The following is a 21,570-nucleotide window of genomic DNA, read 5'->3' on the forward strand; positions in this document are numbered from 1 at the left end:
CTGGGTTCCGGGAGGCGAGCCGAGGAGCTTGGCCGGGCAGTCTGGGATTTTACTCTCTTTGGGATTATATTTGCCCGGAGGGAATTTTCTGCCCTGTCTTGAACTCTCTATTTGGGAGGACTGTTCTCCCTGCAGCCCTGCCCCGTGAGCGCAGGAGGTGAGCAGACAGGGGCTCTGCCACGTGGGTCTGAGGTGGCAGGGGCAGACCACGGGCCAGCTGTGCTGTGAGGTGTGAGGCTGGGGTGAGCAGGGGTTCAGGAGTCTTTGGGAACCTAACTGCCAGGTCCTGTAAAGCCCACCTTCCTCCCAGCAAGCTGTGTAGTCTGAGGTGCCCCCACTTGCGGGTGGGCACTTCCTCTCCCCAGGGACTGGCTTTCTAGGCTAAGGCCCGGGACAGACCCGAAGTATCCCTGCAGCTGATGTGCCACCATCTGGCGTAGCTGTATAGTCAGACCTGACTTGGAGCCCCTGATGAGTGAATTGGGTGACCTCGGGTGAGGTTAGGACCTCAGTCTCCCCATCTGTCAAGTTAGGACAATAACAGGGCCCATCTGACAAGGAGAGAGGAGGGGACAAGTGAGTTGCTGGAGACAAATGCGGGGAGGTCCTCGTGCCTTCCTCTTCCTGGTCGTCAGCTGCTGTCGTCTTTAAGGAACCTGGGCCAGGGTGAGGCGAGTGAGGCACTCACTTTGGGATCAGAAACAGCACGGCACTGCATCACATCGGCGCCCCGCTCCTTTTCAAAAGGAAAAATCAGGAACCCCAAGCCTGTCTTTATATAAAAGCTTGATATTTTGTTCATCATGATGGATTTTTTTTCCCCATTAATTTTCATTTCTTAAAAATGATTGCTATAAACTCATTTATCTTGGTTCCTGAGTGTTTTTGGTGTCCCCTGAATTTTCACATGTGAGGCAAGTGCCCCATTCACCTTACCCAGCGTCCCAGCTCTGGTTTTTAAGATCTATAGAGCAAGGCTGATAAACCCCTGGGACCGAGCGGCTCATCCCAGGCTGAGGGCTTTATCAGTAGCTGCTGCGCTTGCACCTGAGCTTACGGGATGATGGCTGAGGCAGGGACCCAGGGCTGGTAGTAAAGGTGGGTGGTGACATGCTGGGACCCTGAAGGTGGGTTATCCCCCGGGTAGACCCAGGCCAGGCCCCAGGGAAAGGCCAAACTTATGGGGTGATGCAAGCCTCCCCACCTCCATCCCCTCAAGGGAATCTGTACTTTTGCCCAGACTGCAGGCCCTTCCCCAGCCTTGGCTGGCTTAATGGGATCTTGCTGGGCTGATCCTGGCTGGGGGAGGTGGGCTCCAGTTGTGGGTCTGCCCCCTGGTGGAGGGAGGAGAGGCAGGGAATACCTGGGCCTATGCCAGCCACCCCACCCGTCCCCACCACCATTCATTTGCTTTTCTAATCCTGCCTTTACACAGTTTGGTTCATGAACTCACTCATCCGCGGGGCCCTCAGCACCTGGTGCGCCCAGGCCCACAGAGCTGCGTGCAACCCAGCCCTGCCCTCAGGGAGCTCACAGTCTAGCCAGAGAGACTGGCGGCAGAGTTAAACCCAGAGGGAAAGGCTATTAAAGAAAGGCTATTAAAGAAGGGTCCCACGGTGGTTGCCACACAGTAGAGGCCCCTTAGCCTGCCTGGGGGTCAGGAAGCCTCCTGCGGAAGATGGCCTTGGAGCTGAGAGATCTGGAAGACGGGTTGGGCTCTGCCGGTCATGTCCCTCGAGGGTTTCCCCACCCTGAGCGTGGCTTGTTGGGGAAGCTCCCAGCCCCCAGGCTGGGGCAGGGCCAGGAGATAAGTAGGAGGGTACCCCTGGCAGGAGGCTGCACCCCCAGAGCCGGTATGCTCAGGTTGACCACACGTGGGCATAGGGTAGGGGAGACGGGAGGCAAGAGGGCCTCCCCACTCGTGGCCCTGCTGTCTGGGTTGCTGGAATTGGCTGGACTTAAGGTGCGGGGCCTGAGGCCACCCTGACATCCCTGGGCTGGACAGGGATGGAGGCAGCTCCCCTGTGTCCCCCAGGCCAGGCTGCAGGGGCAGCTGGGAGCGGCCCCCCACTAACTGCCCCTTTCTCCTTCCAGGTCCTGGGCGCGGTGATCCTGGGCTTCGGGGTGTGGATCCTGGCCGACAGGAGCAGTTTCATCTCTGTCCTGCGTAAGGACCCCTCTGCGCTGCCTGCCCCAGCTGCCTCTGAAAGGGGGCCGGGGCAGCAGGCAGGGCTGCTCCCACGAGTACTTGAACCTCAACACCGGTCCCTTTTCCAGCTGCCCTCAGGGCCTTGCTTAGGTCCTGCATGCTGACCATTCCGCCTTGGGCCTCGCCCAGGTCCTGCATGCTGACCGCTCCGCCTTGGGCCTCTCTGCAGGGGTTTCCAGAAGGAATTTTCTCTCCCTCCCCAAACAAAGCTGCTGTTGTCTGGAGAACACTGGGTGGGGGATGAGAGAGGCTTGTTCTCCATCCTGGCCCCCTCCCTCTGCCCTGACCTGAGAAAGCCTCCTACATCCTCAGTTCTTCCATTTGCCTGCTCAGCAAAACATGGCCAACAGCCCCTCCCCTTCCTAGTTCAGAAAAAGGGCCAGGAATGGCAGATTGTCAAGTATGCGTGAAGCGCCTACTGTGTGCCTGGCACCAACCAGGTGGGTCAGGCAAGTGTGCTGACGAGGAGGTGCCGGGCCCAGTGTCTATCGTTTGTGGTCATGATGTGCCAGGCATGGGGCCAAGCATTTGGCGTAGATAAACTGTCTTAATCTCACAACAGCCCTGTGCAGTAGGAACTTCCTGCCTTACAAATGATGGAATGAGGCTCAGAGAAGTAATGTCCCTCGCTCAAGTTCACCCAGCCTCTGAGTGATAGGTGTGGGACTCGAACCCCCAGAGCTTTGGTCCTAAATGCTGCACATGGTAGGGGAAGCCCCTTGTCTCACTCTTGAAGCTGGAGGCAAAGAAGCCCGATGATGATGATGAGAGGCCTTTCTGATCTACTCACAGTCACCTCCAGGAAGGCTGCCAGGCTTGCTGCGCTAGCCTCTAGTGGACGTCCTGAGGAGGGAGGGAAGCAGAGCAGAGCACAGAGATGCCACTCCCCTCAGCAAGTGCGACCTTGGCTCACTTCCCCTCCCAGCAGCTGCCCTGCCTGAGGCAGCAGGTTTGGACTCTGGCCGGTGACAGCTGCTTGATTTGAATGAAACGGAACCAGGCTAGGATGGGTGATGGAGGGGCCCTGGGGGCTAGGCCTCCCCTCACACAGGAAGGGAAGCAAGGATGATCTACCCTCCAGCCGCTTCCGTTGCCGTCTGGGGCTGTCAGTCCTGACTCCTGCTCGGGGGTGGGGGTGGGGGGGGTTGGGGGGGTGGTGGGCACGGGCTGCTCCCCGTTCTGGGGCTAAGGTTTAGGTTTCCAGCCCCACGCCCTCCCCACGTGCGACACATCCTCCTTAGCCCTGCTCGGCCCAGGCTCCCGCTTCCTGGGCTGTGGCCCACACCCAGCGGGCATTGCATCTCGGAGCAAAGTCTCAAGGCCCAGCCCGCCCACTGCATTTTTGCCCTCTGCACCCCGACTGGGGCTCCGGGGACCTCCTGCTGCTCCTCCCTGTTCGGGGCTGAGAATCTCAAGCTGGCCAAGCTTTAGAGGCCCCCTGGATGCACCCGAGTGCTTTTACAAATACCAAGGCCTCGCCCCACCCTAAGGGATCTGACTCCAGATCAGCACTGAGGTTTTTAAGAATCTTCCCAGGGGTTCCCCGGGCAGCCAGAGTTCCAAAACCCCAATCTGCTAGCCCGGTCACTATACCCTTGGGTAAACTGAGGCTCAGAGAAGGGGAGGAAAAAGACTTGCTAAGAGTCACACAGCAAGTGAGGGTCAGAACTGGGAACCCAGGGCCTATTGTGTGCCAGGCCTGCGTGACACGGCTCTTCCCTTACCAACTGAATCCTCTCCGTGAGTCCGTGGGGCTAGGCATTACTAACCCCATTTTACAGTGGAGGAAATGGAAGGGAAGGGGAGGAACTTGTCCAAGGGGACACACGCAGCTAGAGGGTGAGGGAGCTGGGACGTGAACCAGGGGGCATGGCTCCTGAGCCCCCATCCCCTGTACCACAGGGCTCTGCAGCACGCCACGCATTCACACCGTAACGAGCGGAAGCAAGCACAGTGGTTAAGAGCACAAACCGTGGACCTGGGCAGCCACGGTTCCCATCCTGGCTCTGCTCTCTACTGGCTGTGTGATCCTGGGCAAGTTACTCCACCCTCTGTGTCTCCTCATCTGTGAAATGCAGACAGTAATAGACAGTATGGCATAAGGCTATCGTGAGAAATGAGGCGAGTTAATATGTGAAGAGAGTTTAGAACAGTTTCTAGTAACTAGTAAACCCTACATAAGTGATTGTTAAATTAGTTTATAATACCATCTGAACCTTAGGACATCTTTAAGAAGTAGGAATTAGTTTTATTTCACGGAGCCAAAAATAGAGGCCCAGAAAATGGCTTGCCGGGGGTCAGAGCCTGTTAGCAGCAAAGCTGGCATGAAGTGACACCCTCTTCTCGTGCTCCTCAGTCACTTTCAGTTTGGGCCACTTCCTCCCCACCTCGCTGGTACCTCCGAGGCCCGATAAAACCAGGAAGATGCTGGTCTTGCTACACAGTGGGCGGGCTACCCCACTCCTTCCTAAGTCAGGTTGCTCAGATCAGGGCCAGCCTGAGACCCAGGAGGCCAGGGACTGGTATTGATGAAATTTTCTGAGAAAAGAGAGACGCCACACCGCAGCTTGGCTGGCCTCCCAAGAGAAGGACCCGAGTGGGGGTCTCAGCCTCCAGCCTTGCCCCTAGGGCCCCATCTGCGGCCCCTTGCCTGCTCTGGGCCTCTGGGCCCTTACAGACAGATCAGGGTGCAGATCCACCCTCATTGGGCCACGGCAGAAATTCAGCAGGATGGTTTGGATAAAGGGCCTTTTTCAGGGCTGGCACACAGTGCATTTCCAGGCAGTGCCACTTGCTTTTTGATGGGGGGAGTATTTGCTGGGAGGGCTTGTTGGAACCCAAACCCAGGAAGTTTAAGAAAAGCAAATTTTGATGGCCTTCCCCTGCTGTTGTTGATGGCTGAGAGCCACGGCGGTGAGGGCCTGGAGTAAAAAGGAAGCCCCCTCACTCACCCCCTCGGGGCCTCTGTCCGGCTCCTGGGAGCTCCTGTGAGGACCTGAGCGGGGGCCTCCCTGCCCTGGTGCCTGAGAGTGGAGTGGTCTGGCCTGGGCTTTTCCTGAGCTCCAGAACATTCTGTCTGTGCCCAGGAAGTGGGTGGAGCTGGGTCACACTCTCCTACCCACCCACACTCCAACTTTGTCGTTATTCCTTAAGGGCCCTAACGCCCCCTCCGTGGTCGAGGTGGGGATCTCAGCCCCTCTGAGGTGCCCCCGGGGAATGGTGGTCAGTCAGCCTATTGACGGGCAACTGTGGCAGCCCTGGCTGTGCCCGAGTCATCGGGGAAGCACATTCAACATGCAGATTCCAGACCGTCTCCTGGAAAGTCTGCCTGGCTCTGACAGACCCGGGAGTCTGCATCCCTGAGACGTCCTCCTGATCTGCTGAGGCTCTCCGGGATGTTCTGCACCTTTCTGGAAACACCCCACACCCTGAGAGTGCCGCGCCAGCCTCCCGGGAGTGCCTGGGCTGTCAGGGGAGAGAGCCCGCAGTGCCCTGCCTGCCGGGGGGCGTGTCCACCCTAGTCCTCCTAGCGTGTCACAGCCTCAGGGTAGAGGGGACCCCACACATCCCACACCGGGGAGCTGGAGAAGGACATGAGCTTCTCCCTGTGTGATCGATTGGGATTCTCGGGAAATGCTGGTCAAGTGCCCCGACGAAACTTCTGACCTCCACCTACCTGGGGGCTCTGTCATTGCCTTTAGGCTCCTGTCTCTCCGCCTCAGGCGTGTCGCCTATCAGACTCCTCTCTCACTCACACTGATCCATTCTTTCTCACCTTCTTTTTATTTTTCAAACACGCCGCGCTTACTCCTTCCTCAGGCCTTTGCACCTGCTGTTCCCACTGCCTGGAATGCTTTTCCTCAGATCTTCACTCGGCTGACTTCTTCATTTTCACCTGAGCGATCATGTCACCTGCTCAGACCAGCCTTCCCCAACCACCCCGGCCCCTCCCTGCCCATGTCCTTGACCTCAGCCGGCTTCAGTAGCTTCCCGACCCTTCACACAACCAGAAGATCCACTCCTCACCCCACCAGCTTCATGGCGTGGGGCCCTCGGCAGGCTGACGGCTGTACCCCCAGCAGGCGGCACAGCGCCTGGCATACGGTGGGCCCCTGGTAAATCTTTGGGGGCTGAACACATGAATGAGTGTCACGCCTGTGTCAGTGCACGTGCCCGGTGCTTCAGTGCAAAGAGTATGGCGCTGGGGGTTTGCCTATCTCCAAATCCCAGCTCTGGCCCATGCTGGTGTGCCTCTCTCAGCCTCAGTTTTCTCATCTGTGAGATGGCCGTGCTGGTCCCTACCGGGTAGAGTTCTGGCAGAGGGGAGACGGCACATGTGAAGCCCCTGAGGCATAGGGAGTGGGCAAGGGAGGCCGGCATTTGTTCACGGACAAGGAGGAAGGCAGGCCCTCAGCGTCTGTGGCCTCAGCGGAGCCTGCCAGACTGTGGTTCGTTAATTCAACAGTTATTCATACAGCACTTTGCTGTGCCAGACACAGTTCTGGGGGCAGGGGCTTCAGCAGGGACCAGAGTCCCTGCCTTCGTGCAGCTCACAGGCTTGTGGAGGCAGCAGACAATGAGCAAGATAGGCCAGTAGAACGAGAGTCTTTTCAATCCTGGTAAGTGCTAAGGAGAAAAACTAAAGCGGGGACGGGTGGGAGGTGGGGATAGGATAGATGGGGGTGGGGCGCACATCTAGGGGAGGCGGCTTCCAAAGCTGGTGAAGGAGTAGGCTTCCGGCTGGATGGCTGACCCCGGTGCCCTGACCCCAAGGCAGGGATTTGGTAGCAGCCCTGCCCCGGTTTTGTACTTAATAAGGGCGAGGTAGGCAGGCTGAATCAGATGCCCTTGTCCACCCGCAGAGACCTCGTCCACCTCGCTCAAGGCGGGGGCCTATGTCTTCATCGGCGTGGGGGGCTTCACCATGCTCATGGGCTTCCTGGGCTGCATTGGTGCTGTCAATGAGGTCCGCTGCCTGCTGGGGATGGTGAGTATGGTCCTCCACCACCGCCCGCCCAGCCCGCCTCATCCCGCCCAGAGGGGCCTGAGTACTGCCCTGGCCCAGCCTGGGTGAGGGCGTCTGAGGCGCGTAGGACTTGGTGGGAGCCCCCAGGTGACTCTGTGCCTGCTCTGTGTTCCCAGTACTTTGCCTTCCTCCTCCTGATCCTCATCGCCCAGGTGACTGCTGGGGTCTTATTCTACTTCAACATGGGCAAGGTAAGCACCCCCTCGTCCCCACCCCCTGACCTGGGCTGGACCAGCCACGCGGGGTTGGGGGCAGGGTTGGCCTGGGGATGGGGGCTGGACAAGAGGCCTCTTAGTTGTCACAGAGAAACCCATAGGTGGGGAATTTCCTGGCGGTGCAGTGGTTAGGACTCCACACTTTCACGGCCAAGGGTGCAGGTTCAATCCCTGGTCAGGGAACTAGGACCCCGCAAGCCATGCGTTGCAGCCGAAAAAAAAAAAGAACCGGAAACCCATAGGTGCCAGGTCAGCCTCCCAGGCCTCCAGCTCCCTGTGGTCACATGGCAGAATATTAGAGGAGAGGACAGTACAGGTCGGTGGAGTCGCTGCTGGGCCCAAATCTTGGCTCGATCCCACCACTTTCTAGCTGTGTGGCCGTGGGCAAGCTGCTTTCCTCTCTGTGCCTGTTTCATCTTCTGTAAACTGGGGACATTAGTAAATTTAACTCTCGGGGTTTCTGTGATGATTCAGTGAGATGATCTTTATCTCAGCAAAACACTTAGCACAGTTCTTGGCACCTCATCTACAGATGAGGCTCAGGGAGGAGGCCGTCAATGAAAACATTATTCCCGTATCAGAGGGAAGACACTCAGCGTTGAGGAGTAAAAAATCAGACATACTGGGGCTTCAACTCTAAGGACATTTGTTGTTGACTTAACCAGAAGTCAGGTTTGGAAGCTCAGAGGCCCTGGTTCTGGCTGTCTGTACAGCATACTTATTGCGACGGCTTTCCTTCATCTTGCCACTCACCTCATGGCCACGAGATGGCTGCCACAGCACCAGGTACAACATCTGTGCTGCTGTGGCCTGAAGAAAGGGAGTGGGGTAGTGCCAGCCATGGCCACCCCTTTTATCAGAAAAGCAAGCCTCCCAACAGTCTCCCCCAGTCTGGGTTATTAAGACACCCCTAGCTTCAAGGGAGGCTGAGAAAATGAGTATCCAGCCTTCAGGCTCTAAAGACAGAGACGTAAGAGAGAAGGGAGCTGGCGATGGCTATTGGGCCTGCCAGTCGACTGTGGCTGTCACAGTTATCATTGTGGAGCACCTACTCCGTGCACATGGTATTTTCTAGAAGCTTTACGCACATTGTCTCGTCCTCCCAGCAGCTCTGCCGTGTAAGTGTTATGTTGACGGGCAGAGAAGCAGCTGCCCGGAGAGATGAATAACAACGACAGCATCAGTAGTAGTGACGATAACCCTTCATCCCTAATCCCTATTCGGCACACACCAGATACTGGGCGCAGTGTTAGCCCCTTTACGTTCCTTCTTTCCCTGAGCCTCACCTCCTCATCCTGCAGGTGAGGGGTGAGGGCACACAGTGGTCAGTGGCCCGGCCAGGTGAGAGCCCAGGCTCCCTGAGGCCAGTCGGAGTTCACCCATGGCTCAGCTGAGGCTGGGACCCTGCCTTCCTCCAGGGCTACAGTTCTTGTCTACTGACTGGGCTGGCAGAACCAGCGGCCAGGTGATCTCCTACATTTTACCACTTGAAGGTCAAGTTGCCACAGATCTCTCTTGGAAGGAAGCTGAGAAAACGTTACAGCAACATCAACAACTAATACTTAAAAGAATTTAGAACAAGCCTGGCACTAAATGCTTTGCGTATACTGCATTTAATTATTCGTTCCTCACAGCAAGCCTTTGAGGTCACGGGTATGAATACCCTCATTTTCAGATGTGGAAGCTGAGGCACAGAGAGGTTAAGTCACTGGGCCAAAGGTCACACAGCTAGTAAGTGGCAAAGCCAGGATTTGAACCCTGGCAGCCTGGCTTCTGGGTTCATGCTGGTGAAATTTTCATTGTAGTGGTTCCTACCTGAATCTGCTTTACTTATTTATAATCCACCCAGCCTGTTTCCCAGGAGAATTGGAGCTGGCTTCCAACATAGGCATAGAGCAACTAAAATCAGTCTGAGAAAGATCAGGATGCACACTGAGACAGAAGAAGGCCATTGTTCCTGAAGCTAGGGGACAACATACTCACAGCAGCTGAGAGCTAACTTGAACACTGAGCTTCCTGGCAGCCAAGGCAAAAGGGGAAATAGCAGTTTAGTAGGTGAAAGGAAGTTCGCTTGGTGCCAGACAGAAAGCCAGTGTTTAGGGAAGGGAAACTACTTTTCCAGTGCAAGGACTATGGGATTAGGTCTTCATTTCCACCCTGTGGCACCTGGGGCTTCTCTGGGACCCAGTCAGTGGTACATTACAAAGAGAGTGGTTAAGAAGTGGGCCCCAGTGAGCGGGTTCCTGTGAATCAGAAGCTGGTCAACATGGCAGTGGTGTCAGGCAGTCCACCTTTTCACCCCTGTGTTTCCCCATCTCACAGTAATAAAGACGGTGCCCATCTATGAGCACCAACCGTGTCCCAGGAGCTGAGCTAGTCACTTGATGCATGTTTTAGTTTTGAGAGCATTTTCAAGTTTAAGAAACTGAGGCCCAGAGAAACAGTGACTTTGGGCCATGGTCACACGCAGCTCAGATGCGTCAGAGCAGAGGTTTCCATCTCCATCCCTCCGACCCAAGGCCCACGCCTTCCTCTACTCTATGCTCCTCCCCTCGAGCTGGTATAATCTGCCTGGCTGCTGACAGAGAGCCATGCCTTAGAGGCGCCCCCCGGCCCCAGAGCAGGGCTTGTTTGGAGAATCAGCTCTCCTGACTCCAGTCCAGGCTGTGTCTGTCGTGGTACCTCACCGTCCCCTCCTCTGCTTCCCCGCAACCCCCAGGCTCCACACCTCACACCTCCCGCCCCCAGTCCCAGCTGGCCTCACCTTGGCCCACCTCCTTTTCTGGAAAGCAGGGGGAAATTTCCTGGCTTTGCTGGGGAAGTTCTGGCGCCACTCGATCGCCCGAGTTGGAATGAATGATTTATTTTTTCTTTCCTCGCGCATTGTAAATCCCAGTGGAAGACTAAACATGCCCTGGTGGTGTTTATTCCTGCAGATGAGGCCCAGTTGGGGAGGTGGGACTTGTGTGAGCCTAAAGGAAAAAGGCTTTCTGGAAGGCGATGGGTCCAATCTTCCTTCTCTCTCCAGGCCTCCTGGGCGGGTGGGAGGGACTGAGCCTCTGGGCTCTCCCTGAAGTGGTCTCCAGGGCGACCATCTGTCCTTCCTCCCAGCAGCCACTGTTCCCAGGGCAGCAACAGGGGAGGCTGGGTGCCTTGGGCAAAGCACAGGCCTTCCAAGCCGTGGGTTCTGCGTCTGTCAATGGAGGAGAATAGGCCTGGCTGGCCCCCACCCCTGCCAGCGTTGCAGGGAACCCAGACTGCAAGGCTTGTAGAAAATATAGAGTGGTGGCCCAGCGCCTGGACCCCAGAACCAAACTGCCCATGCTGGAGCCCTGCTCTGACACCCTCGGCAAGTTACTCAGCCTCTCTGTGCCTCAGTTTCCTCCTTTGTCAAATGGCAGTAATCCTACAGGTCTGCTCTCACTTATCTGCGATTCCGAAGTCCAAAAAACAGTTTGAAAAACAAAAATACCATTTGCAACTCATTTGGTGGCAAAATGGAACCTGAATGGAAATGAGCTTGTTGATGGCCATGGTTTACCCCCTTTATGTGCCCCTTGGGAAATATGAATGGGAGAGATTGTGGGGGTGTGACACACAGCTCCCAGCCCTTCCTAAAATCTGAACGTTTCTCAGTGCCAGAGCCCACCGGCCCCAAAGGCCACCTGATAGCGTGGTGGCAAGGATGGAGAGCATTGACAGATGGGAAGGGCATGGTGTCCGCCTGGTGCAGAGCAGATGTTTGCTGGCATCGTTGCAAGAGTTTATTATTACTGTCACCATTACTAACTTCGCTAATGCCTAGTAAGGGCCCAGTAAACGGCAGCTGTTCCTGTTGTCACCAGTATTAATGTTCGTATTAGCAAGGGCTGTGGGAACCAGGATTTAGGTGTGGAGTTAAGATTCCTCTGGCTGTTTCCTCATCTGATCATTATCTAGCCCCCGTTTAGTGGGAAAAGGACAGGTCTGGGATTCAGGGCCCTGTGTTCTTGGTTGGGGGGCGGGGGGAGCTCTGCCGCTATTTGCTGTGTGACCTTGGACATGTTACCCAGCCTCTCTGAGCCTCAGGTGACCTCTTGGGCCATTCCCAGCTCTGACACTCTGAGATTCTGACTTGTTCTCTCCAGGCAGTGAAGGGTGGGAGGTCAGTGAGGAAGGAGGTGAACTTGTAACTGTTTCCCAGGATGTGCTGGGAGCTGGGTTTGGTGACGCAGGCTGCACCGCTGACCTGCACGTGTGAGACCGCTGAGGCTCTGAAAGGTTATATCAGGGGCTTGTGCAGAAGGTCTGAGGGCTGAGAGCGTGGAGGGAAGGGGCTCGCAGAGTCTGGGTGGGAGCCGGGGGTTGGGGGTGGTGACCTTGGCTGGGCCGGACTGCTGTGTGCTCCCCAGAGAGGGTGGCCAGCCAGGAGAACTGTGATTCCCTCCCTCCTCCTTCCCTCTCCCACCTAAGAAGCCCAAAGTAGCCAAATAGCCATGCGCATAGGACTGAGCGCACAGGTGGTAAAACGTGTTCCTTGAGGACAGCGCCGCTCTGTGAGACATCTGAGATGTCTGTTTCCCTGCGATGGAAACTTCCTGATCCACTAGCGTGGGTTTCTACTGCCATAGGGAGGCAGCTGGAGCCAGGACAGGGGGAGGCGATGGTGATCTTTCTCTTCCCTTTTGGGAAGGGGGAAGAAGGAGTCCAGGCTGTCCTTCTGGAAAGGAACGTGGAGAACAATGGGCAGAGACTCTCAAGCACCTGCGTGCCTGGCTCCCACACCTGACTCAGGCCCCACCCTCAGGGAGCCTATGGGGGCGGGGCAGGGAGCACACGACCTGGTCCTCCTGCTGAAATCTGGGGTAGCTGGTTATGTAGATTGCAGCCGGACTCTCAGAAAAGACTTGGCTGGTCACTAAAAGTAAACATGCCACCCCCTCCACATTCACCAGGGCAAAGGGTCCTCATTTCTTGCCAGGATCCCAGGATGAAGCCTCAAAGCACTGGCAACACCTTCTGTGGGAAACCGGGGAGGGGACAGGAAGGTGTGGGTCCCTTACATTGCACGGGGCCACCTCATTGTAAGAGGCAATTTGACACATTAGAGCATGGAGAGAGGGCTGAACACCATCCCAAAGAGCCGTCAAAGGAGCCTGGAGACTTACCTTGGGGAGGAGGGGGTAAAGGGAGACGTGGTTGAGTCTCAAATATCTGAATGATGTTTGTCCTGGGAGAGAACAATTTGATTTGTTTTCTGTGGTCCCAGCTGGGACTTGGGAGGGAGAGGGAGGATAAAAACTAATGGGTAGAAGTCATTTAGGCTCAACTTAAAATGAATTGCTTGTATCAAGAGCCTCCCCAACCTGCAATGTGCTATTTTGTGTGGTACTGAGTTCCCCATCACAGGGAGCATTTAAGCAGAGCCTGGAAAAGTATGGGGAGGACTCTTACATTTGGATGATATGTTGGACTCAAAGGTGTCTTCTAATTCTACCTCTCTGAGAAAAGTCACACTACAAGGTGACATAAAAGCACAGCATGGGGTTGCGGGGGGAGAGAGTCATGCCAGAGGATGGCAGGATCTCAGGCCAGGTGGAGATGGTGAGTGGCTTGCTATGATTAGAATCTCAGGGTTCCAGAGCTGCATATGGCAGGTTACGGTCGTATCTCGTCTGCTTGCCGGCTGTCTGATCTTGGGAAGTTGTTCTCACTGTCTGAGCCTTGGTTTTCTCTTCTGGGAAGTGGGGAGGATGGTATTGGGCAGGACCAGGACTGGCTTCCTGGGTGTGTACCCTGAGCAGCCACACAGTGTCCCACACTTAGAAAGGTCCCGTGCTTGGTTTGATGTCTTGAAATTCGTAATCACTTTGAAATAAGGAGTCCTGCAGTTTCATTTTGCACTGGGCTGTGAATTATGCGGCCATTCCTGGGCAAGACTCTTTATTACATGTGAAAGTAACCCAGATCTGGCCAGATCTGGCTGCAGGCTCAGCTGGATCCAGGTTTCTAAAGGCTGCCACCAAGACTGTCCCTCTCCATCCTCGGCCCTGCTCTCCTCCGTTGGCTCCCTCCTCAGGTCAGCTATCCCCAGCGGCTCTTGGGGTGGCCACCAACAGCTCAGGTCCTCATCCCACCAGGTTAGCAGAAATAGAGGGCCCATGTGTGTGACCTCGGGTCACATGCCCATCCCTGGACCGCTTGCTGTGGTCAGGGTGTGGAAGGCACTAAGTGGCAGCCTGGGTCTTTGTCCATGGCAGCAAGGGGACAGGGCTTCCCAGCCACATGGAGGGATTGAGGGGTGCTTACTGCTAAGCAAGGGAGCTGCTGTTTCAAGAAGGGAGAGTAGCTGTGGGGCAGGCAGAAACCACAGAGAGGCCGCCGCAGGGCTGAAGTGAGATGGTGAGTGCCTTCTCACTCTCCCTCCCTGCTCCTTCTTGTTTCAGGAATGGCCTGGTTGCCAGGGTAACTTCCCTGGGCTCCTGACACCGCCTCTTGGGCATTTGCTTCAGCTCCAAGCTGAACCAGCCCCTGCAGCCATGGTCCCCATCGTGGCCCAGTTGTGTCTCTCAGCCCCATTCTGGGCTGGAGGATGGATGTGGTGTTTCCATGGAAACCACCCAGCCTCAGTGGAAACCACCCAGCTTCCATGACCTTCTCATTTCTGGGGCCTGTAACAGGGAAGTCTGTGCTGCTGTGGCAACCATGCCGGGTATAAATAGAGCCCAGGTCGGTGGGGGAGGGTGGGTGGGAGGATGTGGGGAGATGGCTGTCTATGCACATGCCTCTGGGGACCCCCTCCTTTCCACGCCTCAGGGATCATCTGCTCACCGGGGAGTGGAGGTGGAGCAGAGACAGTCGGGGCAAAAAGACTGAGATTCTGCAGGCAGACAGCCCCCGCTGTGTGACATGGGCAAACCACAGAGCTTCTCTGGGCCCTCCTTAAAACTGCTCTGACCTGCTGCAAGGTACGGCCATGTGGTTTAAATGCCGATAGAGCTTAATGGGTAAAAACTTGGGTTCCGGAATCAGACAAGCCTGGGTCCAAACCCCAGCTCTTCACATGTTGGCTGTGAGTCCTTGGGCAAGTTAATTAACCTCTCTGGGCCTCGTTTTCGGCATCTCCATAATGAGGGAACGAGGTCAGTACCTAGACCATAGGTCTGCTCAGAGGATTCAAGTGAAATACTGCATTAAAAGTCCTTAGCATGGTGCTGGCAATAGTAAGCATTTGATCAAAGTTAGCTGCTACTGCTGTTGTGATTAGTTACTGACAGGCAAGCTTTGCAAATTGTAGAGCTCCGTGTGAGTGATATCAAAGAAGTATTGATGCCTCGCTAAGAGTTTTATGGAAAGGGAGAGGGGCAGAGAGCAGTTCCAAAGGGTGGGGCTGCCTGGGGGTGGGGTTGGTCTCGCAGGGTTGGTGAAGGGAGTGGGGGCGGGGAGCCAGGCCCGCAGCTCGAAGGTCGGTCTGGAGGATGTGGGTTCTCTGAGCGCTGCATTCGCGAGGAGCTGGTGGAAGCCCTGTTCACGGGCTTCTGAGCCAGGCTCTGAAGGCCCCCGCCTGGAGGCACCCGTCCCATCTCCCCAATTCCTCTTTCTCAGCAGCAGAGGACCAGGTGCGGGGCTGTCCCCTCGGTGCCCCTACCCCTCTCGGGCACCTCGCCCCGGGGTTCTGCAGGGACAGCAGGTGACCACGACCAGCCTATCCCTGCTGGGGCACCCGGGGAGGCCCCTGGGCAAAGTCGGCAGGTGGGGCCCAGCCTCTGGGCCGAGGGAAGCGTGTCCGCAGCTCTTAGGCTGGTTTCAGGTTTGCCTCCCTTGCACAGCTGACTTGTTCCTGAAAAGCTGCCGTGGTGAGATCCTCTATTCAGAGCCCCAGTAAGAGGCCTTGGGGGCCGAAGCCCTTTGATCCCTGCACCCCTCGCCTGCCTTCACTGTAAATGACTGTTTTCTCTGTGGGGTTAGTGGAAAGCAGGTGCTTCTCTCTTCCTCCATGGGGTCCCTGGAGTCCCAGCACAGGCGAACTTTGTGGGGCCCTGGTGCGGGGCAGGTGGCGGGGTTACGCACGCGTTCCTTATCCGTGCTCGCCACACACTTACTCTGGCCAGTCTGGGTCAGACCCCGTCCCTGCCCCCACAGAGCTGATGTTCCAGTGGGGGAGAGAGACCATAAATCCTGGAAACAGAGGAGCAGGTAATGACGAGACTATGAAGAAAAATATATCATGCTTCCCCTTGTAGGATAAGGAGGGTCTTGGAGGAGATAGAGAAGGGCTGACATTTTCTGGGTGGTCCAGGAAGGCCTTTCTGAGGAGGTGCCATCTGAGTAGAGCTCTAAAGAAAGTGGAAGAGTGAGCTACATTCATATCTGGGGAAAGAGCATCCTAGGCGGAGGGGACAGCAAGTGCAAAGGCCCTGAGGCAGGAGTATGCCTCGCACAAAGACAGCAAGACCTGTGTAACTGAAATAGAGGGAGGATGAGCAGAGGAAACGAGGTCTGGGAAGAGCAGGGCCAGATGGTGTAGGGCCCTGTGGGCTGTTGAGAAGGCGGTGGTGTTTCTCCAGAGCGTGGTGAGGGGCCCCTGGATGGGTTTTAGCGGTGACGTGGACAGATTCCCATCTAAAGGGTCATGTGCTGCTGAGTGCTGAGGAGACGGTCAGGTGGGAGTGGTTGACCCTGACCACACTGGGCTTAGCATGGTGACCGGGGGAGGAGGTACCCAGGAAGTACCAGGAAAGTGGAAGTTGGTTGGAATGGGCGACGAAACGCTTTTGAGCTGTGAGCGTGTCCCCAGTGTTTGGGGGGAGCGGGGGAGAGGCAGCTTAAGCGCTTGTGACCAGAGGTGGGGTGCGGGTTTCAGGGAATCTGACCTCGGTCCTCACTCTCCCCTCTGCAGCTGAAGCAGGAGATGGGCAGCATCGTGACCAAGCTCATCCAGAACTACACGGATGGTCACGAGGACAGCCTTCAGGAGGCCTGGGACTACGTGCAAGCTCAGGTGAGGGGACGTGGGAGACTGGCCTCTGTGTGTCTGTGTGTCTGTGGCTGGTCGTCTGTGGGCCTGGGTGTGCCTGACAGACAGAAGATGTTAGCGGTTCGAGTGTCAGTGTGTATCTGTTGGGGGCAGGGCTCCTGAGCAGCGCCGCTTCCTGCCACCCCCAGCAGTTCCTCGCCCAGGGGCCCCGGACCCTGGAGGCTGCTCCAGGGCTCACAGTACTCCCCACGTGGCCAGAAGCAGGGGTAGCCCTCGACCCTCTGCTCTCAAGCCGGACTGGGGCGTGCTGGCAGCTCCCCCTGGAGGTTAAGAAGCTGGGTGCCAGAGCTGAGATGCTGACGCAGGTCTGAGTGGAGGCTGCCTTTGGGGAGGAGCCGTGGGAACCTTCAGGGGTGAAAGGGATGTTCTATTCAAATCTTGATCCAGGTGGTGGTTATGCCAAAATATGGGTGGAAAAGTTCATCAAGCTGAATTTGTCCACTTTGGTGTGTGTGTGTATTCCACCTCAATTAAAGCGAAAGAGAGAGACTGACTGACTGACTGACTGACTGACTGACTGACTGACTGACTGACTGACTGACTGACAAAATAACAGACTGACTGGTTGATAGAATGACTGACTAACAGAATGACTGATTGGCTGGCTGACCAACAAGCAGACTGACTGACAGAATGACTGACAAACCGGCTGACAGAATGACTGACTGATTTATCTAAATGAATGAATGACAGACTGATGGATGAAACAACTGACGACTGACTGACTGACTGACTGACTGACTGGGTTCCCAGCCTGCCTCGATGATGAACCAATCAGCACACACACAAAGCGCCCTCAGTGATGGGATCCTGGCTGCCCCCCTTTGGTGGTCGCAGATGTTATGTGCCCTTGGCCAGGAGCCGCCCTCTCCAGGCTGCAGCCTCCCGCTCTGTCACAAGAGGGCCCTGCACACAACAATCACTTAGGACCTGCCGGCACTGCCTGCCGGCTGCCTTTGGGGAGGCCTGTGGGATGTGAGGGGCGGGGACAGGACAGCACCAGAAAGCCTGACACCAGGAGAGCGTGGAGACTAGAGATGGGTCTCTGTCCCGGCAACATGGGCATGTCCATCGTCTGAGCTGTGAAGAAGGGAGGGTGACACTTTCTGGCCTGCGTGCTTCACAGAGTTTTGGTGACACAGGGGGCCTGTGTCATCTGGAGGGCTCCAGGCGCACAGGAAGACTTTTTTCGTGCCACCTTTGGTTTGATCCGCAGTGGCTGAGACCCTTTGCTAAGATTAGAGGGAATGGGATGTCCCAGGATGAACAAGTGTCACCCTTCAAGGAGCCTGGGGGCAGAGGCGGGTCCCTGGGGAGGTGATGAGCACCCCGTCATGGGAGGTGGTGGACTGACTTGGGGATTCCTGCAGTACGCAGGGCCTCTAGGTGATTTGATGTCTGTCAGATGCTGCTTGGGATGGTGGTAAGAAAACAGACAGTGAGTCAGGCTCCCAGGGCTGAAATACAAAACTCAGCTACTTCCTGGCCAGGCCTTCTCTGAGCCTCAGTTTCCTCATGTATAAAATGGGACTGTTGACCCACGCTCACGTGAGATGAGCTTATAAAGCCCGAGGCACTTATCATGTGGCATGTGGGTGGTGATGTTTAATCATCAGGCACAACCACTGGGGCACCGGGGGCGTCAGTGCGGGGGGTCCTGGCGAGCGGGGCTCTGCCTGGTGCAGTCGAAGGACCGAGGAGAGCTGCCTCATTTGGATTGGGTGTGGGAGGGCCTGTGGGTGCCCCTCAGAGGTTTGAGGTGCCAACCTTTCTTGCTGGAGAGGAGGCAGCCAGGCACCTGCAACATAAAAAATAAATCCTAGACTAGAAACTGCCTGGAGCCGGAGAACGCCTGAGCGTGCCTGGCACGCCCCCTGCTGGCCACCGGGCTGCTGGTCAGGGACTTCCCAGCTGAGATAGGAAGGAAGCAGGTGGGGAAGTGACCTCGTGCTGGGCAAGGTGGCACACAGGTCTCCCATGCTAGCCCTTCAGCCTCCCGGGGGCCCTAGCAGAGTGGCTCTCATCACCCCATTCTCCGGTGAGGAAACCGGGGCTCAGAGAAGTGCAGCGGCTTGCCTGTGCACAGGGCAGGGCCAGAAATTGAAAGGGCCCTCCCCCGACTCTGCTCTGCCTTCCTGGGCATTTCCCGGCACAGGCTTAGTCCCTGAGGTCCCAGTCCTGTCGGGAATTCAAGCCCACGTGTGATCTGAAGCCTCTCAGGGTCCTCTTCATGAGCCCCATGGAGCCCAGAAAGGCTTTCTGAGCATTTTCTCCTCTAAAAAGGCAGATGTACTGTGTCTCCCCTTTCACTCTGGCAACCAGGAGGCTCAGAGCCAAACCTCAGCTCCAGCATGTTCACAGAGCCTAAAAGTGGAACTGGCCTTACCTGGGCAATTACTGTGCTCTCCAACCTGGGCTGGATGCCTTGCCTGCCTCGTCTCATTTAGTCCTTATAACAGACAGAGTTAGGAACCTTTGTTCCCTCCATTTTGCAGATGGGGAAGTTGAGGTCAGCACTTTGATCAGAGTTGAGTAGCTGGTAGGTGGCAGAAATGGGATTTGAACCCGGTAGCCTGGCTCCAGCCCCCAAACTCTTAGCCGTATGCCATCTGCCCTCCTCACGTCCCGTATACCTTGACCATCTTCTTTCAACTTGACCATCCCTCCTGCTCTGCTTTATAGTTTTGCTGATTTTGTTTCCTACTGTTTTCATAGTGTATGGTATATCCTGAGAGCCCCTTTAAATTCCTTGTGGCTCACAAATGCCAAAGTGAAACCTAAACTCTAATCCTGGTGGTTTGGCTGAGACCGGGGTTGGGGGGAGCTAGAAGGGGCAGATCTGAGCCCCTGTCTGGGGAGACCCCAGCTGAGTGGGCGATGGGCTCGAACAGCCTGTCCCCTTCTCTGCCCAGGTGCAGTGCTGCGGCTGGGTCAGCTTCTACAACTGGACAGAAAACGCCGAGCTCATGAATCGCATCAACATCACCTACCCCTGTTCCTGCAAGAACAAGAGCAAGGAGGACGACAGCAGCCTCTTGCCGCAGACGGGCTTCTGCGAGGCCCCCGTTGGCAATGGGACCCAGAGCAGCAACAACCCCGATGACTGGCCTGTGTACAAGGAGGTGCGTGCATGGCCTTCGGGTAGGGCTGGGCTCGGGGCGCAGTGGGTTCAGACCCTCGGTCCCCCCTGCTCGCCAGGGCTATTGCTCCATCGACCTTTCTTCACTGAGCTGTACCTGCCTTTGATTCATTTGCTTGTCATTTGCACCTGCATCTATGTTTTCATCAACGTATCCATTCACGGAACACCCAGACCCCTCTCCGCCGGCCCTCCAGGCTGGGGGTGGCCCCTCCTGGTGATTCTGAGTGATGGGGTGAAGCGGCCCATCGTGGGGTGACGTGGCTGTGTTGTCCACTTGTAGGGCTGCATGGAGAAGGTGCAGGCCTGGCTGCAGGAGAACCTGGGCATCATCCTTGGCGTGTGTGTGGGCATTGCTGTCATCGAGGTCTGGGTCCCATCCCCTCCAACCCTCCCCATGCTGCCCTCCCAGATCGTCCCTGCTCTGCAGACGCCCGGTGCGGGGAGGGGCGGGTTGAGGCGCATCAGCTTCTAGATGCCCTGCGGCTAGCCTGGCCTGACCACTGCCCCTCGCCGGCCCCTCTGCCGCCTGAACCACAGGCTGGTCCCGAGGCTCTAGTTGAGGATCAGCTTCATCCAGGTCAAGTCCCGTGTGTTGACCTGGGCAGCGGGATGCTGCTCTGGGGCCTCTGGGGACCTGGGCAGCCCTGCCTGACTCTGACTCTCGCCCTCTCCCTCGACAGCTCCTGGGGATGCTCCTCTCCATATTCTTGTGCCGGCACGTCCATTCCGAAGACTACAGCAAGGTCCCCAAGTACTGAAGCGGCCGCTGTCCCCACCTCCCTGCCTGTCCCCCAACCTCAGGGCTCCTAGGGGTCTCCCTGGCTCCCCCTCCAGGCCTGCCTCCCACCTCACTGCCAAGACCCCTTGTCCGTCCTGTGCTGGCTGGAAGTGGGGCGCGTCCTGGGGCCTGGACCCCTCTCCTTTGCTTCTCTGCCGCCAGCCTTAAGCCCCAGCTCTTCTGTGGCTCCTCCACTCACTGTCCGCCAGGGTCGTCTTAGCAACTCCGAGAAAGTTTGCTCCCTGCACAGGTGGGCTGGGCTTCTACCTGCCTCGGGGGCTGTGTACGTTGTACGGGAGAAAGTGTATTAAAAACTCGGGGGTGGGGTGGATAAGGCACCCCGGGCTGTCAGGTGACTGCCCACTGCGTGGGTCAACGTTGTTTCCACTGCGATGCTTCTGTCCTCGCTTTTCACCGTTTCGTTGAGGTAGCGGGAGAGGGGGGCTTTAGCTGACATGAGGAGCGGCACCCCTTCCCCAGCCTGAGCCAGCCCCGCCCAGGCAGCTCAGATCAGTCTGGGCCGTGCTGTGCGAGCAGTGCCTAGGTGAGCTGGGCTGGAGCGGGGCTGCCTGGGCCAGAGGGTCTGGACTGGCCCTGGGCCGCTTAGGGAATCAGAGGGGTGGACCCTCCGGGCGTGGCGCAGAGCTGGCCCTGCATTCTCCAGGACCCTGAGCTGTCCAGGGAAGCTAGAGGATGCTTTTTCCTGTCCTCTGTCCCCCGGGGAATGGGTGGGTAAGGCTGTGCCTTGTAGGGGAGTGGGGAGGGGCCCTGTGTACAGTTCTGTAAAACAGAGATGACTGATTATTAAAGAGGATTTGTAACGATCCAGCCTGCCATGGTGGGGATGCTGCTTCCCTGGGTTGGGGGAGGACCAAAGGGGAGAGGTAATGTTAACAGAGTGGCGGCTGGGTCTGCAGGAGAGAGTTGTGGGTGCCTCACTGCTGTCTCCAGGGCCGGGGGCCCTTTTGGGGCATCTCTGGTCCCCTGTTCAAGCTGGGACCATGAGAAGTGTGACGCCTGGCTCTTGTCCATTTGCCTGGCTGCCGGCGTGGCTGGGGTTTGATTTGTGTGTTCAGACAGGTGTAGATGGTACCCCTAGGTTCCGGCCTCCGAGACCAGGGTACAGGTGCCCCTGGGCTGGCCGCGGGGGTGGATCAGTGAAGCCACAGAATAAACTCCGCCTC

General features: G+C 56.8%; 1 protein-coding gene across 3 annotated transcripts in view; it reads left to right on the forward strand.

Moving 5' to 3' along the window:
- The window catches only part of CD82 (CD82 molecule), a 51,572-nt gene extending 30,378 nt beyond the window's left edge, over positions 1-21,194 (forward strand). For all 3 annotated transcript variants that reach the window (XM_068555921.1, XM_068555920.1, XM_068555919.1), the window contains exons 3-9: positions 2,095-2,167; positions 7,072-7,196; positions 7,352-7,426; positions 16,329-16,430; positions 19,379-19,588; positions 19,889-19,972; positions 20,289-21,194. In XM_068555921.1, coding sequence (XP_068412022.1) covers positions 2,095-2,167; positions 7,072-7,196; positions 7,352-7,426; positions 16,329-16,430; positions 19,379-19,588; positions 19,889-19,972; positions 20,289-20,366 — 747 coding nt within the window. In that variant the 3' untranslated portion in view covers positions 20,367-21,194. The remainder of the gene's footprint in view (positions 1-2,094; positions 2,168-7,071; positions 7,197-7,351; positions 7,427-16,328; positions 16,431-19,378; positions 19,589-19,888; positions 19,973-20,288) is intronic.
- The last annotated feature ends 376 nt before the right edge of the window (positions 21,195-21,570 follow it).

The sequence above is a fragment of the Eschrichtius robustus genome, chromosome 11, assembly GCF_028021215.1.
Source record: "Eschrichtius robustus isolate mEscRob2 chromosome 11, mEscRob2.pri, whole genome shotgun sequence".
Lineage (NCBI taxonomy): Eukaryota > Metazoa > Chordata > Mammalia > Artiodactyla > Eschrichtiidae > Eschrichtius > Eschrichtius robustus.